Source organism: Moschus berezovskii, chromosome 24 (assembly GCF_049115385.1).
Source record: "Moschus berezovskii isolate FMDL1 chromosome 24, NW_MosBer_1.0, whole genome shotgun sequence".
NCBI lineage: Eukaryota > Metazoa > Chordata > Mammalia > Artiodactyla > Moschidae > Moschus > Moschus berezovskii.
Window position 1 is genome coordinate 48,128,942 of NC_142483.1, and position 27,219 is coordinate 48,156,160.

General features: G+C 42.4%; 1 protein-coding gene across 3 annotated transcripts; it reads right to left on the reverse strand.

The window, feature by feature from the left end:
• Positions 1-2,101: 2,101 nt before the first annotated feature.
• LOC129548109 (zinc finger protein 621-like) lies at positions 2,102-27,195 on the reverse strand. 3 transcript variants are annotated; one of them, XM_055414570.2, is made up of 6 exons: positions 27,088-27,195; positions 26,301-26,384; positions 7,000-7,126; positions 6,725-6,853; positions 6,355-6,459; positions 2,102-5,002 (listed from the first exon to the last, which is right to left on the reverse strand). In XM_055414570.2, exons 2-6 carry the CDS (start codon positions 26,322-26,324, stop codon positions 4,038-4,040), a joined length of 1,350 nt encoding a protein of 449 aa, XP_055270545.2. In that variant the 5' UTR covers positions 26,325-26,384; positions 27,088-27,195; the 3' UTR covers positions 2,102-4,037. The 3 variants fall into 3 exon arrangements, with proteins under 3 accessions (XP_055270545.2, XP_055270546.2, XP_088687868.1); XM_055414571.2 differs by having other exon boundaries at positions 26,847-27,179; XM_088831742.1 differs by lacking the exon at positions 6,725-6,853.
• Positions 27,196-27,219: the final 24 nt, after the last annotated feature.

The window sequence follows — 27,219 nt, forward strand, 5'->3', positions numbered from 1 at the left end:
ACCTACATTTCCAGAAAGGAGAAGTGTTAGTCGCAAAGTCATGTCCATTTCTTTGCGACCCCATGAACTGTACAGTCTGCCAGGCTCCTCTGTCCATAGGATGTCCAGGCAAGAATACTGGAGTCGGTAGCCATTCACTTCTCCAGGGGATCTTCCCCACCCTGGGATCCAACCCAGGTCTCCTGCATTGCCAGCAGACTTTCAGAAGTTACCTGAATCTTTCTTAACCTTTGACACATGGAGGCACTGCTCAGCTTCCCGCAACATGGTTTAGGATTTACTTTTTTTAGCTGTACTCAAAGTCATAAATCCTTCACCAAATTTCAGGTTTCCAAAATGTTATAATTAGCTTGTTTTCACTGTACTTCTGAGTTTATGCCTTTTAATTTTTAATCTCTTTCTCAATGGGGTTTCAGGAGGGTGTGAATGCAATGTTCAACGGCCATCTTTAACAAAGTCCGTTGTATCTTATTTCTGCTAAGTTTACTGGGGGAAAAGGTCTATATTTGTTTTTAGCTTTTGGGTAATTATTTTGTTTCCCACAACTACCACCATCCCCAGCTCTGAACTGCAAGCTTTCAAACTTCCCAGGTGAATCAGTGGTAAAGAATCTGCCTGCAATGCAGGAGACCTGGGTTCGATCCCTGCGTCAGGAAGATGCCCTGGACAAGGAAATGGCAACCCACTCCAGTATTCTTGCGTGGAAAATCCCATGGACAGAGGAACCTGGCGGGATATAGTTCATGGGGCTGCAAAGAGTCAGAACACGACTGAGTGACTTTTCACAGAAAGAATGCATCCAAGACCATAAACCTTATTCCAAGCCCCACCTTCTGTCACATCCCAGAGACCCTGCTACATCTCATTCTTACTGTTGTTCAGTTCCACTCATCTGCAGCATCCACTTTGTACTCTCTTTAACCCAAGAGCTATTTTTAAAGTGTATTCGCTTTATATAAGAAAAAGTATTTTCTCACTCTTTCAGTCAACATGCAAATAAGCCACAAAAACAGCAAAAAGTAGCCACTGTCCACCTCAGGAACTTCCTGGCGGTTGAGAACTCAAGGACTCTCCAAAGGCCACATCAGATCTCTTTCCCTTTCCCTTTTCTTCCCTTTGGACCAATTCCACTTCCTTTTCTCTCTCCTTCTAAAGTGACACCACCCAAACTATTTTTAGAGGTCTCTTTCCTGAAAGCACTGAGTTAACAGGGCAAGCCCTTTATCAATGTACACCCCCAGACATCTTCTGCTCAAGGCAGCTCTCTCAAAGCGTGATCCACAGTAAAGGTCTGGGCATCACCATGGATATCCACAATCAGACACTTTGCTGTAGAGCAGAAACTGACACAACACTGTAAATCAACTATCTCTCATAAAACATTGTTTTAAAAATCAGAATCTCTGAGAGTTAGGCCAGAGAATTACTCTTTTTATACCAGGTTATTGAGACACATGGTAAAGTTTAAGAAGCACTAATTGCAATGGAGAAACATGTAGATAGAAAAGCAACTTTAAAAAAACGTATGGCCCCTTCCATAAACATTTAAGCATTTACTTTAAATTTGTGCTAATACTTTACCAGCTTTCATGGTAGCTCAGCTCGGAAAGAATCCGCTTGCAATGCAGGAGACACCAGTTCAATTCCTGGGCAGGGAAGATCCTCTGCAGAAAGGAAAGGCTACCTACTCCAGTATTCTTGGGCTTCCTAGTTGCTCAGACGGTAAAGAATCCACCTGCAATGCGGGAGACTTAGGTTCGATCCCTGAGTTGGGAAGATCCCCTGGAGGAGGACATGGCAACCCATTCCAGTATTCTTGCTTGCAGAATCCCCATGGACAGAGGAGCCTGGCAGGCTACATTCCATGAGGTCGCAAAGAGCTGGACATGACTGAGTGACTAAGCACAGTACAACAGTGCTAGTAAGGCATATGTTGGAGGTATTGTGGGTCTGTTCCAGAGGACCATGATAAAGCAAATACAGCAAGAAGGCAAGTCACATGAATTTTTTGGTTTCCCAGTGCATATAAAAGTTGTTTACACTACAATCTGTGAAGTGTGTAATAGTACTATATCAAAAAAAATAAAAAAAGAGGAACAGCTTTAATTAAAAATTACTTTATTGCTAAAATATCTTAGCCATTTTCCGATAATGCAGTGTTGTCACAAACCTTCAATCTGTAAAAAGTATATGCAAAACAGATATAATGAAGCGCAATAAAATAAGGTGTGCCTGTAATGCATAACTCAAGTTCTTTTCCCAGGAATTACTTCACATAGTCCTTTGCATAGTTATAAAAGACCTCATCTAAAGTCAAAAGCAAGAGCAATCCAAAGTTCTACTTCACTAACCTGTCACAACCTCTTGAGAGGCCCTTGACCTGCAAGGAGATCAAACCGGTCAATCTAAAGGATATCAACCCTGAGTATTCACTGGAGGGACTGATGCTGAAGCTGAAGCTCCAATAATTTAGCTACCTGATACTAAGTTGACTCACTGGAAAAGACCCTGGTGCTAAGAAAGACTGAAGGCAAAAGGAGAAGCCAGAGGATTAGATGGTTAAATAGCTTCACTGATCAATGGATAAGAATTTGAGCCAACTCCAGGAGACAGTGGAGGACAGAAGAGCCTGGTGGACTGCAGGTTTGATCCCAAGTCTGGGAAGATTTCACTTAACGTGGGGCAACTAAGGCTATGTGCCACAACTACTGAGCCCGCACACCTTAGAGCCCGTGCTCCACAACAAGAGACGCCACTGCAATGAGGAGCCCACACACCACAAGCAGAGAAAGCCCATGTGCAGCAATGACGACCCAGTGCCAACAAAAATAAATAATTATTTTAAAAACATTACACAGGCATATTCAGATTTCCCCCAAATCATCTGCTCCTATTTCTTTAGTAATTTGCCAAACTCATAATTTATGCTATCTGGAGAAAAGGAAATGCAGAAACCAATGCTTGCAAACAGCAAACCAGAACGCCCACCAAGAAAAAATGTACACAATGGGTAGAGCATAGGTGAATGCTTTGGGGTATGTGTGCTTAGGAAACCAAAGTGAAAAGGAAACAACTACATATCGAGAGCAAAACTAAAGATAAAAAAAAAAAAACTTTCATGTTTCAAGACATGATTGCTATCAATCATATAAATAATTGCTGTCACTGTGTACATGTGTTTTTCTTTTTTTTTTTTTACTGTTCTGAGTCTTCTTTACTGCACAGGCTGTTCTCTACCTGCAGCAATTAGGGGCTACTCTCTAGTTGCAGTACACAGGCTTCTCAAGGCAGTGGCTTCTCTTGTTGCAGAGCATGGGCTCTAGGGCTCTCAGATTTCAGCAGCTGAGGCAGGTGGGTTCAGTAGCTGTGACACAGGGGCTCAGTTCCTCCATAGCATGTGGGATCTCCTGGACCAGGGATTGAACCTGTTTCTCTTGCACTGGGGGTGAATTCTTTACCCCTGAACCACCAGGGAAGCCCAATACATGCTTGTTAACTGGTTATTTCACATGATTTTTTGCAGAGACGTATGAGATCCTCAATGATGTGTGTCAAAGGCAACCCAACTTCAACTGCATGAAGATACCATGAACTTTCAACCACTGAACCACCTGCATTCATTTCTAAAGGCCCTGGTTGGAAAATCAGGCCAATTCTAAACTCTGACAGATCTCACATGCCTCCTGTTTCTCCCAGGCAGCTTCTCTCACATCACAGGGGCCTGACACGGGGATATCTTCGCTTAAACATCCCTAATTCACCATAGCGTCCTACCAGCACTTCACCCACGGGCATCCCTATGATGCAGATATGGTCAGTACTGTTCAAGTTTGAAAGTGACCAATACAAAAGTCAAGTGTTTCCATTTTCTACCCAATAGAGAATATACTGTATATAACACGGTCTTTAAATGTATCTCAATTACAATGGGGTTTATGCTCAAATAGCTGAAACACAGGTACAGTGTAAAAGCTACAGATCAAGCTGAAGTAGGTTAGAGATCTGCTGTAACAGCCAGAGAACAGCCAAAAGCGAGGTCAGCGGGGGTGAGGAGAAGGGGTCAGAATAACTGGGGAAGGCTTCACAGTGGGAGGAAGACCCTGGAAGACACGAACTACTTGGACAGGGGAAGAAAGAACCCCAGAGGCGGGCAGCAGCATGAACACGGGCCCGGAGGCAGGAAGGAGGATGGCGTGTGGCAAGGCCACGGCCACATAAGGAGCAGAGCCCAGGCCTTGGAGACACCCGGGAGCGAAGGATGCAGAGGGGCCCTGGGGACGCAGCAGGGGCGGCCCGAAAGCCTTGATAGGCTTCTCCACATGGTGCCTTTTCTGATGCTGAAGAAAGCTGGGGTACCACTTGAAGGCTTTCCGACACACCTTACACTCATAGGGCTTCTCTCCAGTGTGAACTCTCTGGTGCTGAATGGAGGTGATCTTCTGGGTGAATGCCTTCCCACACTCCTTACACTTATAGAGCTTCTCCCCAGTGTGGAGCCTCTGGTGCTGGGTCAAGGCAGTGTTGGAACTCAGACCTTTGCCACACTCCTTACATTTATAGAGCTTCTCCCCCGTGTGGATCCTTTGATGCTGGGTCAAGGCGGTTTTGGAACTCAGACCTTTGCCACACTCCTTACATTCATAGGGTCCTTTGCCAATGTGATTTTTCTCATGTATGATACAGTTCTGGCTGGACTTGAAAGCTTTGCCACACTCCTTACACTTGAAGGGCTTTTCCCCAGTGTGCCTACTCTGGTGCCGAAGAAGCTGTGAATTATATCGGAAGATCTTCCCGCAGTCCCTGCACTTGTAGAACTTCATGCCGCCTCGAAGTATCAGACTGGGATTCAATTTCAAAGGCTGCCACACTGCCTTGCTTCCACACTCCAAGTGCTGAGACTCGTTTGCGAGAGGCCTTCCCGCGGGCCTGCCCTGGGCCTCTGTGCCCGCAGAGGCTTGCTGCTCTCCCGCGGGCTCTTCTGTCTTGATGCCCCTCTCACCACCTGACCAAAGAAACCACAAGTTTCCTCGTTACTGAACCGGGAGGGAAACGGGATCCAGCGGTCCTGGTTTCCTCCTGTAGGATGCGCTATTTCAGAAATATACCATGAGATGGTTATGAGCTTCCATAAGAGAGAATAAGAGAGAAAAAGAAAAACAACAGCATAAACCGGACAAGTGACGACACTGCAGTCCAGGAAGTGCCTCTTATGAGGAAGGGCTGGGCGATGAACCAGGGCAGGTGAGGTGGGCAAATGAGAACTTCAGGAGTGGGAAGGAAAGGAAGCAGGAGGGGAAGAAAAGAGCAAAAGAAGAATGGGCGAGGTAACAAATGCAAACAGGCTTCAAAAGAGAGAGAGGGAGACCCCCAAGGAGGGAAAAGACATCCTTGAGACGAAGGGGAGCACCAAGCAGCCCGGAAACACCAACAGAGAAAAGATGGATCCCAATGCCCCACCTGGAAGCCAGGAAACCACCCCCAATTTTGAATTCTAAATAACAGCCTGACAATTCTACTTTTAAATATTTCATATAATATCCTGGGATAAAAGATTATTTATTTCAGAAAATGTCAGTGGGAATACAAGTTGATTGGAGAACTGTAGGCCACCGTGGTTTTACTGCTAAAGAAACCATTTTTTACATTATCACAATATGTGTGAGAAGTGAGGCCTGGAAAGTTTCTTCCTAAAGGAAAGAAAAGTGAATTCGCTCTTTGCGACCCCATGGACTGTAGCCTGCCAGGCTCCTCCATCCATGGGATTTTCCAGGCAAGAATACTGGAGTGGGTTGCCATTTCCTTCTCCAGGGGATCTTCTCAAACAAGGGATTGAACATAGGTCTCCCACGTTACAGGCAGATTCTTTACCATCTGAGCCACCTGGGAATGAGCAAAGAAAACCCCAATAATTAAAACCTCCCAGGACTAACTCATCAGCAAATATTTCAGGAAAATTTAGGGTAAGTGGGTGTGTGTGTATGGTGTGGAAATGGGGCAGTATTCTTGCCCTTTCCTCTATGGCCCCATTTAAAACAAATTCATTGTAAACCACAACATTATGGCATCAGGAACTTTAAAATACTAAAACTGATATAAACACTAAAAAGGCAAATAAAATCATAGATATGGTACAAATCAATCAGTCTGATGCACAGAATCACCCTTTCCTTAAAGTATGGCTGAAATCCTACCACCCTGCCATGAAAACTGTCCTGACAGGTTCGGGATGGGAACTCAATACAGGTCAGCGAGTGTGCCGAGTCAGCTACAGCGAGCTTTGCTCTCCACTGCAGGAGAAACATTTCCAGTAAACCAGGAAGGCAAAACCAGAAGGTGCTAAGTCCCCTTACTCACCTGGACTGATGCCTCTCAAATCCTCTGCTTCCCAGGGATCGGGGTCCCATGGAGCTTCCCCTCTCTCCAGCTGGGAGATCAGATCAGGTCTGGGGAATGGAGACACTACTCCAACAAGAAAGACAGACAGACAAGGTGAGGGGAGACATCCAGAGCTGTGACTGAGATCCCTCTGCCCACCCCAAGGCAGGCGAGTTGGGGGGAGAAGGGGACTGCCTGGGGGACCCATGAGCCACACAGGGGTTCTGAGGAAGGGGTCCAAACTGCACTCCATGGCAAGATCAGGGAGACAGTGACTCTCCCCAGGGAGAAAGTACAAGCTCGCCCTGACTCAGAAGAAAGGACATCCCCTCAGGAAGGATGAATGTACCGATATCCTGGGAGGCTCCTGCACACAGGAGAGGGCCCACATCCACGGCACTGCAAGGACGGAGGAACTGAGGTCTCCTGGGGGCACCCCAAGAGTCCTTTCCCTCAGGGTCCAAAACCACGCTCTTCCCTGGGAAGGAATAAAGTCCAACTTCAAAACCAAGGGGAACCTGGGATTTCCCCACTCAGCATCTCCACAGAACCCTAAGGACTACCAGAACTCCCAAGACATCTGAGGAAGATATCAACCATCAGAAGGCCACTGAGAGACCTTACCGAGAGAAGCCACATTTGTATAATTCTCCAGCATCACCTCCCTGTACAGGGCCCTCTGCGTAGAATCCAGGCTGGCCCATTGGTTCTGGGTGAAGTACACAGCCACGTCCTCAAAGGTGACTGGCTCCTGAAACAACAGGTTCCTGTTCAAGCTCTGAGTGAGGGCCAGAGCGGGCCAGTGTGAACTTCAGGGAAGAAATGGGCCTGCCAAGGTCTGTGACTCTGAGCCCCGTAGAAGGTCTGTTCTATGGACAAGAGCACTGGTTCCCACCTTCAAATGTGGATTGCCAAGGCTGTCCTACCTGCTCAGCTCTGTGGCTCTAAACCTCACAGCCTGGCATCAGGGGCTCTCCAGGCTGTAACTGTATTAACCTCTTATGTTCATGTCTCCATGGAGCTGTCTCTCTAGCATCTGCTGCCCTGACATACCATAGTAAAAGTTGCCCAGTTGTGTCTTTGCAACCCCATGGACTGTAGCCTGCCAGGCTCCTCTGTCCATGGAATTCTCCAAGCCAGAATACTGCAGTCATAGCCATTCCCTTCTCCAGGGGATCTTCCCAGCCCAGAGATGAAGGCCAGGTCTCCTGCATTGTAGGCGGATTGTTTACCATCTGAGCCCACAGGGAAGCCCAAGAATACTGGAGGGGGTAGTCTATTCTTTCTCCATCAGATCTTCCCGACCCAGGAATCGAACCAGGGTCTTCTGCATTGCAGGTAGATTCTTTACCAGCTGAGCTACCAGGGAAGTCTGAGGTACCCATAACCTGTCACCTTATTCTCTGGACACCAACTACTCTCCCCGTCTCTGCTCAGCAAAAATACACGTGTACAACTGCATATGTTCCCCGCCCTAGTTTCTCTCTAGCCTTCTCCTCCAACTTCCACTACATGCAGAGAAGCCACTCCTTTGAAATAGTCCCACTACAGCTACACATTAAAAAAAATGAAATTAGAACTTTAACACCATCTACAAAAAGAAACTTAGAATAAATAACTAAATGGAAGACCAGATACTATAAAACTCTTAGAGGAAAACATAGGCAGAACACTCTGAAATAAATCACAGCAATATCTTTTTTAATTCATCTCCCAGAGTAATGGAAAGAAGAAAATAAGACCTAATTACACTCAAAAGCCTTTGCACAGAAAAAACCCACAGAGTGGGAGAAAATATCTGCAAGCAAATTTACTAATAAGGGATTAATCTCCCAAATTTACAAACAGTTCATGTATTCAATATTTAAAAAAACACCCCAAATCACAAATGAGCAGAAGATCTAAACAGACATCTCCAAGGAATACATATACATGGCCAAGAAGCACATGAAATGATGCAAATCAAAACTACAATGAGGTATCACACTGATCAGAAGAGCCATCATCTAAAAATCTACCAAGCATAAATGCTGGAGAGAGTGTGGCGAAGAGAACCTCCCTACACTGCTGATGGGAAAGTAAATTGATACAGAGAAGAGTACAGAGGTTCCTTAAAAAACTACAAAGAGGAATGTTCAGGATTTCCAAGATGGTGGAGGCATAAGTGGACAAGGAGTACTTCTCTCTCCATGGATTCATCAGGAATATTCCTTCAGACATAGACGATCTTGCAGAACACCAGCTGAGAGTGAGCAGGAGTACCTGATCACCAGAAAAGAATATATAAAACCATGCAAACTCCAGGACAAAAGAAGTAGGGGGAAAAAGAGGAGTGTGAAGAGGACTGCACCTGGGGGTGAATTGAAGGAGGAGTGAGATCCCACATTGAGGCAACCGTTCGGGACAGAGGAGAAACATTTGAGGCTGTTGGGACAGTGAGGCAACTGATCTGTGACTGTCTGAATGGAATGAGAATCACACAATCCTTGCTGCAGCCATATGTACCCTGAACAGGGATGCTGCATATCTTCAGTGGCTCGGTTGATCAAAATTTTGGTGACCCCCATGGACTGCAGCACGCCAGGCTTCCCCGTCCATCACCAACTCCCGGAGCTTACTCAAACTCACATCCATCGAGTTGATGAGCCATCCAACCATCTCATCCTCTGTTGTCCCCTTCTCCTCCTGCCTTCAATCTTTCCCAGCATCAGTGTCTTTTCCAATGGGTCAGTTCTTCCCATCAGGTGGCCAAAGTATTGGAGCCTCACCTTGAGCATCAGTCCTTCCAATGAAAATTCAGGACTGATTTCCTTTAGGATGGACTGGTTGGATCTGCTTGAAGTCCAAGGGACTCTCAAGAGTCTTTTCCAAAACCACAGTTCAAAAGCATCAGTTCTTCAGCGCTCAGCTTTCTTTATGATCCAACTCTCACCTCCATACATGACAACTGGAAAAATCATAGCTTTGACTAGATGGACCTTTGTCAGCAATGTAATGTCTCTGCTTTTCAATATGCTGTTTAGGTTGGTCACAGCTTTTCTTCCAAGGAGCCAGTATCTTTTAATTTCATGGCTGCAGTCATCATCTGCAGTGATTTTGGAGCCCAAGAAAATAAAGTCTGTCACTGTTTCCATTGTTTCCCCATCTATTTGCCATGAAGTGATGGGACCAGATGCCATGATCTTAGTTTTCTGAATGTTGAGTTTTAAGCCAACTTTTTCACACTGCTCTTTCACTTTCATCAAGAGGTTCTTTAGTTCTTCTTCGCTTTCTGCCATAAGGGTGGTGTCATCTTTGTATCTGAGGTTATTGATATTTCTCATGGCAGTCTTGATTCAACCTTGTGCTTCATCCAGCCCAGCATTTTGCATGATGTACTTTGCATATAAATAAGCAGGGTGACAATATACAGCTTTGACGTACTCCTTTCCCAATTTGGAACCATCTGATGTTCCATGTTCAGTTCTAACGATTGCTTCTTGACCTGTACACAGATTTCTCAGGAGGCAGGTAAACTGGTATGGTATTCCCATCTCTTTAAGAATTTTCCAGTTTGTCGTGATCCACATAGTTAAATGCTTTGACACAGTCAATAAAGCAGATGTTTTTCTACAACTCTCTTGCTTTTTCAGTGATCCAATGGATGCTGCCAATTTATCTCTGGTTTCTCTGCCTTTTGTAAATCCAGCTTGAAAATCTGGAAATTCATAGTTCACATACTGTTGAAGCCTCACTTGGAGAATGTTGAGCATTACTTTGTTAACGTGTGAGATGAGTGCACTTATGTGGTAGTTTGAGCATTCTTTGGCATTGCCTTTCTTTGGGATTGGCTTAGAAAACTGCCCTTTTCCAGTCCTGTGGCCATTGCTGAGTTTTCCAAACTTGTGGGCATATTGAGTGCAGCCCTTTCACAGCATCATCTTTTAGGATTTGAAATAGCTCATCTGGAATTCCATCACTTCCCCTAGCTTTGTTTGTAGTGAGGCTTCCTAAGACCCACTTGACTTCGTGTTCCAGGGTATCTGGCTCTAGGTGAGTGATCACACCATCGTGGTTATCTGGGTCCTGAAGATCTTTTTTGTATAGTTCTTCTGTGTATTCCTGCCACCTCTTCTTAATATCTTCTGCTTCTGTTAGGTCCATACCATTTCTGTCCTTTATCGAGCCCATCTTTGCATGAGTTGTTCCCTTGGTATCTATAATTTTCTTGAAGAGACCTCTAGTCTTTCCCATTCTATTGTTTTCCTCTATTTCTTTCCATTGATCCCTGTGGAAGGCTTTCTTATCTCTCCTTGCTATTCTTGGGAACTCTGCATTCAGATGGGTTTATCTTTCCTTTTCTCCTTTGCCTTTAGGGTCTCTTCTTTTCTCAGCTATTTGTAAGACCTCCTCAGACAACCATTTTGCCTTTTTGCATTTCTTTATCTTGGGTACGGTCTTGATTACTGCCTCCTGTACAATGTCATGAACCTCCTTCCAAAGTTTTTCAGGCACTCTGCCTGTCAGATCTAACCCCTTGAATCTGTTTATCACTTCCACTGTGTAATCGTAAGGGATTTGATTTAGGTCATAGCTGAATGGTCTAGTGGTTTTCCCTACTTTCTTCAATTTAAGTCTGAGTTTTGCAATAAGGAGTTCATGATCTGAGCCACAGTCAGCTCCTGGTCTTGTTTTTGCTGACTGTATACAGCTTCTCCATCTTTGGTTGCAAAGAATATAATCAATCTGATTTTGGTATTGACCATCTGGTGATGTTCATGTGCAGAGTCTTATCTTGTGTTATTGGAAGAGGGTGTTTTCTATGACCAGTGTGTTCTCTTGGCAATCTCTGTTAGCCTTTGGCTTGCTTCATTTTCTACCCCAAGGTCAAAGGTGCCTGTTACTCCTGGTACCTCTTGACTTCCTCCGTTTGCATTCTAGTCCCCTATTATGAAAAGGACAACTTTTTTTGGTGTTACTTCTAGAAGGTCTTGTAGGTCTTCATAGAACCATTCAAATTCAGTTCCTTCAGCATTAGTGGTTGGGGCCCAGACTTGGATTACTGTGATACTGAATGGTTTGCCTTGGAAACAAACAGAGATCATTCTGTCATTTTTGAGACTGCAGCCAAGTACTGCATTTCGGACTCTTCTGTTGATTATGAGGGGTACTCCATTTCTTCTAAGGGATTCTTTCCCACAGTAGTAGTTATAATGGTCATCTGAATTAAATTCACCCATTCCAGTCCATTTTAGTTCACAGATTCCTAAAATGTCGATCTTCACTCTTGCCTTCTCCTGTTTGACAACTTCCAATTTACCTTGATTCATGGACCTAACATTCCAGGTTCCTATAGAATACTATTTTTTTACAGCAATCAATTTTACTTCCACCACCAGTCACCTCCACAACTGGGTGTTGTTTTTGCTTTGGCTCAGACTCTTCATTCTTTTTGGAGTTTCTCCTTGGACAGATACAGAAGTCCCCTAGAAAGCATAGCAGCTGGGAGCTGAAGCTTAGCGATTTCAGAGCAATCCCAGGGCAAAGTCTACTACTGACTGCAGGGAAACAGCTGGAGTGGACATGAGGGAGGAGACCGCAGTGGGAAATGCATGTGAAGAAAAGCCAGGCAAACATGGAGGCAGGGTGATACTGCTGAGTCACACACCAGGTGAAGCCATCTCTATAGCCTCTCTCTCCCCACACATTCAACACTGGACAGATGAAAGACCCCAGAGAGGGTGGCCCTTTAAGCACCTGATGCTCTGAGCAACAGAGAAGGACCCCAGTCAGGGTGGCCCTTTAAGTGCCTGATGTGCCGAGAAACAGAAATGAACCCCAATTGGAGGATCCTGTGAGTGCCTGACATGCCAAAAATCAGAGAAGGACCCTAACCCAAAGGTCCTGCAAGTGTCTCAAAGGGCCAAGCAAGAGAAGAACAAGCCAGAGGCCCTTGATCACCAGCTGCCAGAGGCTAGGAGACTCTAACAGGACCACAGCTCTTTCGTCTGAGGCAGCTGGTGTCCCATTGAATACGCGGCACTGCCAGAATTCCCATGGTCAAAGCAAGCAGCTGTGCCACCTACATGCTCAATCCTCACTGGGGAAGAGCTGGAGAAGCTAGAAAAAGCCTTACTAGCACCATGCCTCCTGTAATAATTGCTGCCGGCACCCCTGCGTATTGCCAGGGTCCCCATGATGTAAGCTCTCTTGCCATCTCCTCACGCGATCCCCACTGGGACAGAGCTGCCCCCACAACAGATCCAGAGACCAGCCCAGTATTGGAGGGCATCCTAGGGAAACGAGATGGACTGTGACTCACAGCAAGGGAAAAGACACTGACAGGTGAGATCAAAGAAAAAATTTATTATTCTTATATTTTAATTTATATGGTAGTTGTGTCTGGAGTTTTCTTTTTTTCTTTTCCTCTGTTGCTATAGTTGTTGATTTTATCAGTACTAATAAATATGTTCATGTTTTTGAGAATTTATTTCCTTTAAATACATCTGACTTTATGTTGGCCTTTTGAAGTTTTGAGGGGTTTTCCCCTTTAAAAAATGTTTTTTTTTAATGTATTATTTTTCTACATACATTTTTGTCTGCATTTCTTATTCTTTTCCTGTTGTTATTCTTTAATGTATATAAATCTCCGTTAGCTACCTCTATTTAACTTTGCTTTTCTAGTCTTTTCTTCCTTTTCTTTTTCTCACCGTGTTTATTAGTCTGTTTTGTTTTTGTTGCATTATTTCCCAGTTGGCACATTGCTTTAGTTTTTTTTTTTTCCAGTTTATGCTTTAGTTAGTTTTGTTTTTAACTGGCTGATATCATTTTTGCTTTCCTTTGCTTGACGGGTGAATATCTTCTTTCTTTTTTTTCTTTGGACTGCTTTGGTTTTGTTTATGGGTGTATATGTGTATGTGTGTATTCCATTATTATAGTTACTATTTGCCTGATTTTGTATTTGTCATTTGTCTGAGGTTTGCATTTTGTTTCCTGTTTTAGTGTGCTTGTTTTAATACTCTTTAATGCCAAAACAAACCACCTGTGGAACTTCAGTTCCCAGGTCAGAGATCTGGCCCTGAGCCTTTGAAGTGGGAGCACTGACAACAAGACTCTAGACTGCCAGAAAACTCCTAACCCCAAGGAGTATTAATTGGAGATCTTCCACAAAGGCCTCCACCTATATACAAGACCCAGCATCACCCAACTGCCAGCAGCCAGTGCAGGATGCCTCACCCAAACAAACAAGACAAAAACACAAACCCAATCATCAGCAAACAGGATTACAACTTCATATGGCCCTGCCCACCAGAGGAAAAAAAAACTCACCTCCTACCACCATAGCACAAGCACAAGTCACACCCAACAGAAGCCTATACAAACCACTGGACCAACCTTACCCACCAAGGGCAGAAACCAAAAGGAAGAAGGAATTCGACCTCAAAGCCTGAGTAAAGGAGACCTCAAACAAAATAAGGTAAAAAAAAAAATGAAAAGGCAGAGAAATACTGCACAAATGAAGGAACAAACTAGAAACACACAAGACCAACTAAACAAAGAGCAAATGGCAACAACCGGAAAAAGAATTCAGAATAATGATAACAAAGATGTTCCAAAACCTAGAAAATAAAATGAAGAAAATGCAAGAAGCAATCAATACAATTAACACAAGTAAAAAGGACACAGAAGAAATAAAGAATAAACAAACAGAGATGAATAACACAATTACTTAACTTAAAAATACTCCAGAAGGAACCAACAGTAGATTAATGGAAGCAGAACAAATAAGGGAGCTGGAAGATAGCATAGTGGAAGTAACTGCTAAAGAGCAGAATAAAAGAAAAAGAATGAAAAGAATTGAGGATAGCCTGAGACCTCTGAGACAACATTAAATGCACCAACATTCGAGTTACAGGGGTCCCAGAGGAAGAAGAGAAAAAGAAAGGCACTGAGAAAAATTTTGAAGACCTTATAGTTGAAAACTTCCCCAGTATGGGAAAGGAAATAGTTAATGAAGCCAAGAAGTGCAGAGAGGCCCATACAGGATAAACCAAAGGAGAAACACATAGTATATTGAGACACATTAGTATGTTGAGACACATACTAATCAAGCTAACAAACATTAAACACAAAGAAAGAATATTAACAGCAGCAAGGGAAAAGTGACAAGTAACATATAATGGAAAACTCATACGATTAACAGTGATCTTTCAGCGGAAACTCTGCAGGCCAAAGGGGGATGGCAGGATACATTTGAAGTACTGAAAGAAAATGTCTACAACCAAAATTGCTCTACCCAGCAAGGATCTCATTCTAAATCGATGGAGAAATCAAATGCTTTAAAGGCAAGCAAAATTAAGAGAATTTAGCTTCACCAAACCAGCTTTACGAAAAATATTAAAGGGACATATATAGGCAATAAACACAAGAGAAAGGAAAGAACTATGAAAACAAACCCAAAACAATTAAATGTTTTAATTGACATTAAAGAAATGTCAATAGGAACATATATATCAATAATTACTTTTAAATGTAAATGGATTAAACACTTCAACCAAAAGATACACACTGGCTGAATGGATACAAAAACAAGACCCATATATATGCTGTCTACAATAGACCCACTTCAGACCTAGAGATACATATAGACTGAAAGTAAAATGATGAAAAAAGATACTCCATGCAAATGGAAATCAAAAGAAATCTGGAGTAGTGATTCCCAATGGCAGGCAAAACAGACATTAAAATAAAGAATATTATAAGAGGTAAAGAAGGACACTACATAATGATCAAGGGATCAATCCAAGAAGACATAAAGATTGTAAATATCTATGTACCCAACATGAGTGTCTTGCCCATGAGTGTACAGGAGTCTCCAGCGGAGGCATGGGTCAGTGGTGGCCCACTGCATGGTTGGGGGCACTGAGTATGCCTACACAAGACCTTCTGAAGGAGGTCCCCATTATCTTCATTACCTCCCTCATAGTTTGGCCTCAGGTTAAACAACAGGGAGGGAACACAGCGCCACCCAGGGACATAAAATTGGATTGAAGATTTGCTGGGCAGGGCCCCACCCATCAGAGCAAGACCCAGTTTCCCACTCAGTCTCTCCCATGAATCTTCCATAAGCCTCTTATACTTATCCATCAGAGGGCAATTCAGTTCAGTCTCAGTCCCGTCTGACTCTTTGCAACTCCATGGACTGCAGCATGCCAGGCTTCCCTGTCCATCACCAACTCCCGGAGCTTACTCAAACTCATGTCCATCAAGTCAGTGTTGCCATCCAACCATCTCATCCTCTGTTGTCCCCTTCTCCTCCTGCCTTCAATCTTTCCCAGCATCAGGGTCTTTTCCAATGAGTCAGTTCTTCACATAAGGTGGCTAAAGTATTGGAGCTTCAGCTTTGGCATCAGTCCTTCCAATGAATATTCAGGACTGATTTCCTTTAAGATTGGCTAGTTTGATCTCCTTGCAGTCCAAGGCACTGTCAAGTCTTCTCCAACACCACAGTTCCTGGGTCTGGAAGATCCCCTGGAGAAGGAAATGGCAACCTTCTCTCGTATTCTTGCCTGGAGAATCCCATGGACAGCGGAGCCTGGCAGGCTACAGTACACGGATCTCAAGAGTTGGACATGACTTAGCGACTAAACCACCACCACCACCACAGTTCAAAAGCATCAATTCTTTGGCACTCAGCCTTCTTCATGGTCCAAATCTCACATCCATACATGACTACCAGGAAAACCATAGCTTTAACTAGACAGACGTTTGTTGGCAAAGTAATGTCTCTGCTTTTTAATATGCTGTCTAGGTTGGTCATAGCTTTTCTTCCAAGGAGCATGCATTTTTTCACTGCATGGCTGTAGTCACCATCTGCAGTGATTCTAGAGTGCAAAAAAATAAAATTTCTCAGTTTCCATTGTTTCCCCATCTACCTGCCATGAAGTGATGGGACAGGATGCCACATCAGAGGGCAGACAGAATGAAAACAACAATCACAGAAAACTAATCAAACTGATCACATGGATCACAGCCTTGTCTAATTCAATGGAACTATGAGCCATGCCGTGTAGGGCCACCCAAGACGAATGGGTCATGGTGGAGAGTTCTGACAAAACGTGGTCCACTGGAGAAGGGAATGGCAAACCACTTCAGTATTCTTGCCTTGAGAACCCCATGAACAGTATGAAAAGGCAAAAAGACAGGACACTGAAAGATGAACTCCCCAGGTCGGTAGGTGCCCAATATGCTACTAGAGAACAGTGGAGAAATAACTCCAGAAAGAATGAAGAGATGGAGTCAAAGTAAAAACAACACCCAGCTGTGGATAGGACTGGTGATGGAAGTAAAGTTCGGTGCTGTAAAAACAGTATTGCATAGGAACCTGGAAAGTTAGGTCCATGAATCAAGGTAAACTGGAAGTGGTCAAACAGGAGATAGCAAGTGTGAACATCAAAATTTTAGGTATCAGTGAACCAAAATGGACTGGAATGGGTGAATTTAACTCAGATGACCATTACATCTACTACGGTTGGCAAGAATCCTTTAGAAGAAATGGAGTAGCCTTCACAGTCAACAAAAGAGTCTGAAATGCAGTACTTGGATGCAATCTCAAAAATGATAGAATAATCTCCGTTTCCAAGGCATACCATTCAATATTACAACAATCCAAGTCTATGCCCCAACCAGTAATGCTGAAGAAACTGAATGGTTCTATGAAGATCTACAAGACTTTCTAGGACTAACACAGAAAAAAGATGTTCTTTTCATTATAAGGGGCTGGAATGCAAAAGTAGGAAGTCAAGATATACCTGGAGTAACAGGCAAATTCGGCCTTGGAGTAAAGAATGAAGCAGAGCAAAGGCTAATGGCGTTTTGCCAAGAGAACGCACTGGTCATAGCAAACACCCTCTTCCAACAACAGAAGAGAAGAGTCTACACATGGACATCACCAGATGGTCAATACTAAAATCAGACTGATTATATTCTTTGCAGCCAAAGAAGGAGAAGCTGTATACAGTCAGCAAAAACAAGACCAGGAGCTGACTGGTTCAGATCATGAACTCCTTATTGCAAAATTCAGACTTAAATTGAAGAAAGTAGGGAAAACCACTAGACTATTCAGGTTTGACTTAATTAAATCCCTTACGATTATACAGTGAAACTGACAAACAGATTCAAAAGATTAGATCTGACAGGCAGAGTGCCTGAAAAACTATGGAAGGAGGCTTGTGACACTGTACAAGAGTCAGTAATCAAGACCATCCCCAAGAAAAAGAAATGCAAAAAGGTAAAATGGTTGTCTGAGGGAGTCTTACAATAGCTGAGAAAAGAAGAGACCCTAAAGGCAAAGGAGAAAAGGAAAGATAAACCCATCTGAATGCAGAGTTCCCAAGAATAGCAAGGAGAGATAAGAAAGCCTTCCACAGGGATCAATGGAAATAGAGGAAAACAATAGAATGGGAAAGACTAGAGGTCTCTTCAAGAAAATTATAGATACCAAGGGAACAACTCATGCAAAGATGGGCTCGATAAAGGACAGAAATGGTATGGACCTAACAGAAGCAGAAGATATTAAGAAGAGGTGGCAGGAATACACAGAAGAACTATACAAAAAAGATCTTCAGGACCCAGATAACCACGATGGTGTGATCTCTCACCTAGAGCCAGATACCCTGGAACACGAAGTCAAGTGGGTCTTAGGAAGCCTCACTACAAACAAAGCTAGGGGAAGTGATGGAATTCCAGATGAACTATTTCAAATCCTAAAAGATGATGCTGTGAAAGGGCTGCACTCAATATGCCCGCAAGTTTGGAAAACTCAGCAATGGCCACAGGACTGGAAAAGGGCAGTTTTCAAGCCAATCCCAAAGAAAGGCAATGCCAAAGAATGCTCAAACTACCACATAAGTACACTCATCTTACACGTTAGCAAAGTAATGCTCAACATTCTCCAAGCGAGGCTTCAACAGTACATGAACTATGAATTTCCCAGACTTTCAAGCTGGATTTACAAATGGCAGAGAAACCAGAGATAAACTGCCAACATCCACTGGATCACGGAAAAAGCAAGAGAGTTCCAGAAAAACATCTACTTCTGCTTTATTGACTGTGTCAAAGCCTTTGACCGTGTGTATCACAAGAAACTGGAAAATTCTTAAAGAGATGGGAATACCATACCAGTTTACCTGCCTCCTGAGAAATCTGTGTACAGGTCAAGAAGCAACCGTTAGAACTGAACATGGAACATCAGATGGTTCCAAATTGGGAAAGGAGTACGTCAAAGCTGTATATTGTCACCCTGCTTATTTATATGCAAAGTACATCATGCAAAATGCTGGGCTGGATGAAGCACAAGGTTGAATCAAGACTGCCATGAGAAATATCAATAACCTCAGATACAAAGATGACACCACCCTTATGGCAGAAAGCGAAGAAGAATTAAAGAACCTCTTGATGAAAGTGAAAGAGCAGTGTGAAAAAGTTGGCTTAAAACTCAACATTCAGAAAACTAAGATATGGCATCCAGTCCCATCACTTCATGGCAAATAGATGGGGAAACAATGGAAACAGTGACAGACTTTATTTTCTTGGGCTCCAAAATCACTGCAGATAATGACTGCAGCCATGAAATTAAAAGATACTGGCTCCTTGGAAGAAAAGCTGACCAACCTAAACAGCATATTGAAAAGTAGAGACATTACTTTGCTGACAAAGGCCCATCTAGTCAAAGCTATGATTTTTCCACTCGTCATGTATTGAGGTGAGAGTTGGACCATTCCTGAATATTCATTGGACAGACTGATGCTGAAGCTGAAACTCCAATACTTTGGCCACCTGATGCAAAGAACTGACTCATTGGAAAAGACCCTGATGCTTAGAATGATTGAAGGCAGGAGGAGAAGGGGACAACAGAGGATGAGATGGTTGGATGGCATCACCAACTCAACAGACATGAGTAAGCTCCAAGAGTTTTTGATTGACAGGAAAGCCTGATGAGCTGCAGCCCATGGGGCGGCAAATGCTAGACACAACTAGGAACTGAACTGAACTGAACCCAACACAGGAGCACCTCAATACATAAGGCAAATACTAAGACATAAAAGAGAAATTGATAGCAACAAAATAATAGTAGGGGACTTTAACACCCTCTTACACCAATGGACAGATCATCAAAACAGAAAATAAGGAAATATAAACCTTAAATGAAATATTACACTAAATGAACCTAATTGATATCTTCAGAACTTTTCACCCAAATGCAAAGAATACACTTTCTTCTCAAGTGTACATGGAACATTCCCCAAGAGAGACCACATGTTGGGTTCCAGATTAAACCTCAGTAAATTAAAAAAAATTGAAATCATATCAAGCATCTTTTCTGACCAAACTCTATGAGACTAGATATCAATTACAGGGGACAAAACCTGTTAAAAAAAAAACACAAACTCAAGGAGACTAAAAAATTAGTATCTATATAACAAACAGGTTACTGTAGAAATCAAAAAGTTGCTAGAAACAAATGACAATGAAAACACAACAACTCAAAACTTATGGGATACAGCAAAAGCAGTTCTTAGAAGGACTTTTATAGCAGGACAATCCTACCTCAAGCAACAGTAAAACATCAAATAGACAACCTAACTTACACCTATAACAACTGGAAAAAGAACAACAACAAAAAAAAAACAACCAAAGTTAGTAGAAGGAAAGAAATCTTTATGATTTTATGATCTTCATGATTGAAGCAGAAATAAATGAAAAAGAAATGAAGAAAACAATAGTAAAGATTAATAAAACCAAAAGCTGGTTCTTTGAGAAAATAAGCAAAATTAACAAACCATTAGCCAGACTCATCAAGAAAAAAAGGGAGAAGAATCCAATCAACAAAATTAGAAATGAAAAAAGTAAAGGTTACAACAGATAACACAGACACACAAAGGATCATAAGAGACTATTATGAGCAACTATATGCCAATAAGGGCTTCCCTCGTGGCTCAGCTGGTAAAGAATCCACCTGCAATGTGGGAGACTGGGGTTCAGTCCCTGGGTTGGGAAGATCCCCTGGAGAAGGGAAAGGCTACCCACTCCAGTATTCTGGCCTGGAGAGTTCCATGGACTGTATAGTCCATGACATCACAAAGATTCGGACATGACTGAGAGATTTTCACCTAGCTTCACTTCATATGCCAATAAAATGGACAACCTGGAAGAAATGGATATATTCTTAGAAAAATTCAATCTCAAAGACTGAACCAGGAAGAAGTAGAAATTATGAACAAGCCCATTACAAGCACTAACATAAAAACTGTAATAAAAAATCTCCCCCAAAACAAAAGCCCAGGGCCAGATGGCTTCACAGGTGAATTCTATCAAACATTTAAAGAAGAACTAATCCCTATCCTTGTAAAACTCATCCAAAAATTGCAGAGGAAGGAACACTTCCAAACTCATTCTATGAGTTCACCCTCACCCTGATACCAAAAACCAGACAAAGAAAACTCAAAAGGAGAAAATTATAGGCCAATATCACTGATGAACATAGATGCAAAGTCTAGCAAACAGAATTCAACACCACATTAAAAAGATCATACACCATAATCAAGTCAGGTTTATCCCAGGATGCAAGGGTTCTTTAATATATGCAAATCAATCAATGTGATACCCCATATTAACAAATTGAAAGATAAAAATCTTAAGATAATCTCAATAGATACAGAAAAAACTCTTGACAAAATTCAACACCCATGTATGATTTAAAAAACTCTTCAAAAAATGGGCATAGAAGGAACCTATCTGAACATAAAGGCCATGTATGATAAACCCACAGCAAACATTATTCTCAATGGTGAAAAAATGAAACCATTCCCTCTAAGATCAGGAACAAAACAAGGGTGCCCACTCTCACCACTATTACTCAACATAGTTTTGGAAATGCTAGCTATGGCAATCAGAGAAGAAAAAGAAATAAAAGGAATCCAGATTGGAAAAAAAGTAAAACTCTGTTTGCAGATGACATGATACTATACATAGAAAACCCTAAAGATACTATCAGTGAACATAATAAAGTGGTAGGATACAAAACCAATACACAGAAATCACCTGCATTTCTACACACTGACAGAGAAATATCAGAAAGAGAAATTAAGGAATCAATCCCATTCACCATTGCAACAAAAATAAAATACATAGGGACAAACCTACCTAAGGAGACAAAAGAGCTGTACAAGAAAAACTATAAGACACTGAGGACAGAAATCAAAGATGACATAAACAGATGGAGAGATATTCCATGTTCCTGGGTCGAAAGAATCAACATTGTGAAAATGATTATACTACCAGATGTAAGCTACAGATGCAAAGCAATCCCTATCAAATTATCAATGGCATTTTCCCCACTAGAACAAAATATCTCACAATTCATACAGAAACACAAATGATTCTGAATAGCCAAAGCAATCTGGAGAAAGACTGGAACTGGAGGAATCAACCTTCCTGACTTCAGACTATACTACAAAGCTATAGTCATCAGGACAGTATAGTACTGGCACAAAAACAGAAACATAGACTAATGGAACAAGATAGAAAGCCCAGAGATAAACCTATGCACCTATGGACACCTTATTTTTGACAAAGGAAGCAAGAATATACAATGGGGCAAGGACAGTCTTTTCAATAAGTGCTGCTGGGAAAACTGGACAGCCATGTGTAAAAGAATGAAACTAGAACACTTTCTAATGCCATACACAAAGATAAACTCAAAATGGATTAAAGACCTAAATGTAAGACTAGAAACTATAAAACTCTTGGAGGAAAACATAGGCAGGACACTCTATGACATAAATCACAGCAAAATCCTCTATGACCCATCTCCTAGATTAATGGAAATAAAAACAAAAATAAACAAGTGGGACCTAATTAAACTTAAAAGCTTTTGCACAGCAAAGGAATCTATAAACATGGTGAAAAAACAACCCTCAAAATGGGGGAAAAAATAGCAAATGCAACAACTGACAAAGGTAGCAAATGCAACAACTGACAAAGGATTAATTCCCAAAATATACAAGCAGCTTATACCACTCAATACCAGAAAAACAAACAACCCAATGAAAACATGAGCAAAAGAACCAAACCTCCAAAGAAGATGTACAGATGGCTAATAAACACATGAAAAGGTGCTCAACATCACTCATTATTAGAGAAATGCAAATCTAAACTACAATGAGATATCATTTCACACCCGTCAGAATGGTTATCATCAAAAAAGCAACAAACAATAAATGCTGGAAAGGGTGTGGAGAAAAGGCAACCCTCTTGCACTGTTGGTGGGAATGCAAACTAGTACAGCCACTATGGAGAACAGTATGAAGATTCCTTACAAAACTAGAAATAAAATTATCTATGACCCGGCAATCCCAATACTAAGCATATATCCTGAGGAAACCAAAACTGAAAAAGACACATGTAACCCAGTGTTCATTGCAGTTCTATTTACAACAGCTAGGACATGGAAGCAATCTAGATGTCCATCGACAGATGAATGGATAAAGAAGCTGTGCTACATATATACAGTCGTTTATTACTCAGTCATAAATAGGAACACATCTGAGTCAGTCCTAATGAGGTGGATAAACCTACAGCCTATTATACAGAGTGAAGTAAAGCAGAAAGAAAAACAATTACCATATACTAACGTTTAAATATGGAATCTAGAAAGATGGTACTGTTGAAACTATCTGCAGAGAAGCAATGGAGACACAGACATTGAGAACAGACTTATGGACGTGGCTGGGGGTAGGGGAGGAGGAGAGGTTGGGAGGTATGCAGGGGGTAATATGCAAACATATACTACCATATGTAAAACATAAGTGAACGGGGATTTTCTGTATGACTCAGAGAACTCAAACTGCGGCTCTGTAACAACCTAGAGGGGTGGGATGAGGAGGGAGGTGGGAGCAATGGTCAAGTGGGAGGGAACATGGGTAAACCTACGGCTGATTCATGTTGATGTTTGGCAGAAACCAATGCAATACTGTAAAGCAATTATCCTTCAATTAAAAATTAATAAATTTTTTAAAAAGACTGGAGAAGGCACATAAATATAGAAAAGCAACATAAATATCTTTGCTTGCAGATGAAATAGCTATCTTTTTAAAAAAATCCAAGATCCAAGACAATGAAAAACATTTAAAACTGACAGAATAATTCATTAAGTTACCTAGATATAGGATAAATGAACCAAAATGATTAGTTTTCCTAAGTATCACCATAAACAGAAGGTAAAATGGGAGAAAATAAGATGCCATTCATATGAAAAGAGCTAAGGACAGACCCAACAAAAACCTGTAAAACCAAGATGAAGAAAAATAAATGTCTATTAAAATAAATAAAAGAAGAACTGAATTAGAATATACAGTGCTTCTAAAAGAGAAGAATCAAACTTGTAAAGAAGTCAATCCCCAGTTTTGCCTATGATTACAATAAAATCAACTTCTTCACCAAAAAAAAAAATCAATGAGATTTATGCAGCAGTTGAGGTTCATTTATCATCTGAAAAATAAGTCATCGTAGAGCTGAGAAGGTTTTGAAGGAAATACATTTTTGAAAGAAAAGATGAGGGGGAATTAAACACTGCCTTAAAAGGACAACACTTCAAGGAAATGAGAATACAAGTCACAGATAGTGAAAAAATATTTAAAGAGGCACACATAATAAAGGACTATTAGCCCAAGCACACAAGGAACTCTAAAATGCAACAGGAAAATGAACCCAATGAAAAAGTGGGCAAAAGGCCCGAACAGACATCTCACCGAAGAAGTTATACAGATGGCAAACAGGTATACAGAAAGATACTCTACAACTTCTGTGTTCAGGGAAATGCAAATTAAAACAATGAGATACCACAGTAGAATGACCAAAATCCGAAACACTGACACCACCAAATACTGGAGAGGATGTGGAGCAACACGAACTCTCATTCACTGCTGGTGAAAATACAAACCGGTGCAGTCACTTTGGAAGACAGGTTAACAGCTCCTTACAAAACTAAACACATTCTTACCATAGAATCCAGCAATCATACTCCTTGGTATCTTCCCAGTGAGCTAAAAACGTATGGCCACACAAAAACAAGCACAAGGATGTTTATAGCAGCTTTATTCACAACTGCCAAAACTTGGAAGCAAACAAATGGTCCTCAGTGATGAATAAACAGTGGTATAATCAATGGAGTATTATAGAGCGCTAAAAAGAAAATAAGCTATCAAGCCATGAAAAGTCACACAGGAACCTGAAATGAATACTACTAAGTGAATGAAACCAACAAGAAAAGGTAGGATACCAATTACACAGTATTGTGGAAAAAGCAAAAAGATCAACAGTTGCCAGGAAGGGAGGGCAGGACAAAGGATTTTTAGAGCCTGTGAAAAGATAGTGTATGATATGATAATAGTAAATACACATCATTTATATACGTGTAACCCACAGAATGTACAACACCAAGAATGAACCCTAGTGCAAGCTATGGACTCTGGGTGACTATGATAGGTCAATAGAGGTTCATGAGCTGAATTCATGTACCACTCTGATAATGGGCTATCCATGTATGGGGCCAGAAAGCATTTGGGGACTCTGTGCTTTTTGTGCAATTATGCAATGAATCTAAAATTTCTCACTGGAAAAAAAAAGTCTACTAAAAAAAGAAAGATGAGGGAGCAGGGAGAGCAATACTTAACCTCTTACCTGAACTGCAACATCCTCCTAACTGACTCACACTCTTGCAACGAACTCACCCCTATGGGCCAAAAATCTTTTTGATCATGTAAATCATCCCTTTCACATGTCCTGCTTAAAATCCTTTAGGGTCTTCCTACTGAACTCAGAAGTGAAACCAGAGTCTTCACAGTGACCTCCGAGACACTAGTTGTGCCTAGTTGTCCCACCTCACAATGAACTACTTCCCTAACCTCTCTCTGTCTCTAGAATACAGCCAGCTCTCTCCCCTACCTCAGGGCTGATGCGTTTGCTATCCTCTCTGGGAAGCTCGGCTTTGGCTCTCTCTCCAGTCGTTCTCCATACTATTTTTACCTCTTTCATGAGGTCTCAAGCTCATGTGACCACCTCCAAGAGGGCTTCCCTGACGACCACCTTCAAAGGGAGCTTCTTCGAGGCTTCTCAGATTTGAGAGGGTGCATGAGAATCACCCACAGAACTTGCTACAACAGACTCCTGACCCGACCTACCCTCCTCCCCAATATGATTACTGATCTAGGGTGGCACCTAGCAATCTGCAATTTTAATTAGCACCCAAGTGATCCTGATGCTGCCCATCTGTGGACCTCACTGTTAGGAAGCACTGTACTTGAGCAACAGGTACTTATGATACCAACTTACTTGTTTTTGGTAAAAGTACCCTGCACGAGAAAGGAGAACTTGTCTGCATTACTCAGCACTATGTGCCTAGTCTGAAAGCACATATGGAAAGAACAATGCAAGTCTCTCTGGGATACACCTAGTATTTGTGGAGCAATCTCTTCAATTAAGAATTTTTCTCAAGCGGTTTCTCACCTAGCAACCTTATTTTTTGTGTGTGCTAATACCATATTCCTGATTTATCCTCCATCACCACCATGCTTCCCTTTAGACAAAGTTGTTTTCTATATCTGTGCACACAACTTTTATTTGTAGAATATCTCAAATGATCTCGACTTTCATGTTCTGGGGGAATTTCTTGACATGGGTCCCCCCTTTTCTACTTAAAACCTATATATTCAAACTCTTCACTCTACACACAAGACTCTTACCTCCTCCACCACGTATTTACAACCTTAGCCCTGGGGATGGACTCAAGAGGGAAACCACTGCCTGGCCAAATTAGGCCTTTTCGGTCCCTTCCTAATGACCTGATAGCTAATGACTTTTAAGACTGAAAGGAATGGTAGGCTCACCTGAGGCCAAGTGGTTTGGAGCATGGCTGATGTCCCCTGGCTCTGTGCACTCTTCCCGCTTTGGAAAAGCAAGAACCTTAAAAGCTAAGAGAAGAAGAGCCATGAGCGCAATGGTCGCTTTTCTACATCACCCACAACCGCACAGTCTTCCATCTCATTTCCAGCATTGGCAGGAGACTCTACCAGCCCTCCACTAGCTGATCGCCCCCACCACCTCATGAATTTCTCTAGCTGGTCTTAGGGACAATCCACCACCTGCCTCCACTGCCCAAGAGCGCTCCTGGGACCATTCACACCGAGTGGACCGATACACATGACGAATCCGGCCCCTACAGTGCTGGGTCTGAACAAACTTAAAAACCTAAAATAGTGCTTACAGGGACCACGTCATTGACTCCCAAAAGTGCCTATGGAGAGGAGACAAGGGTGGCTGGATTTGGACTGAGTAAAATATTCAGGGTCACAAGTGCTATCAGGGCACGGGAGACCCCAAGAGGCTCTCTACCCAAGCAAGCAGGAGACCCCAAACATCAGAAACTTCAGTACCGGCCACGGGGGGCTGTCGGGCCAACTTCTTTTAAACAAAGAGGATCACGCCTCGGTGGCAAAGGTCTGGACCGGGGCTCTAGGAGGCCCCGCAGCCACCTCTGCGGCTTCTGTGAGGCCGAGACGCCTGGGCATCCGGTCAGAGAGAAGCGAGTTCAGGCCAGCGTGCTGACGAGGCGCTAAGGAAAACGAGGAAGCCGGCGCCTGACGGGACTGGCACGAAAAACTCGCCAGAACCTACCCTCTTCCCCTTCGAACCCCAAGAAGCACTCTCACAGCCCACAGAGAAGCGAGCGCTGGCGGCCAGCACACTTCTAGGCAGCGCATTTAAGTGGTCACGGCGGCGCGACCTCACGTGACCCGAAAGGGCGGG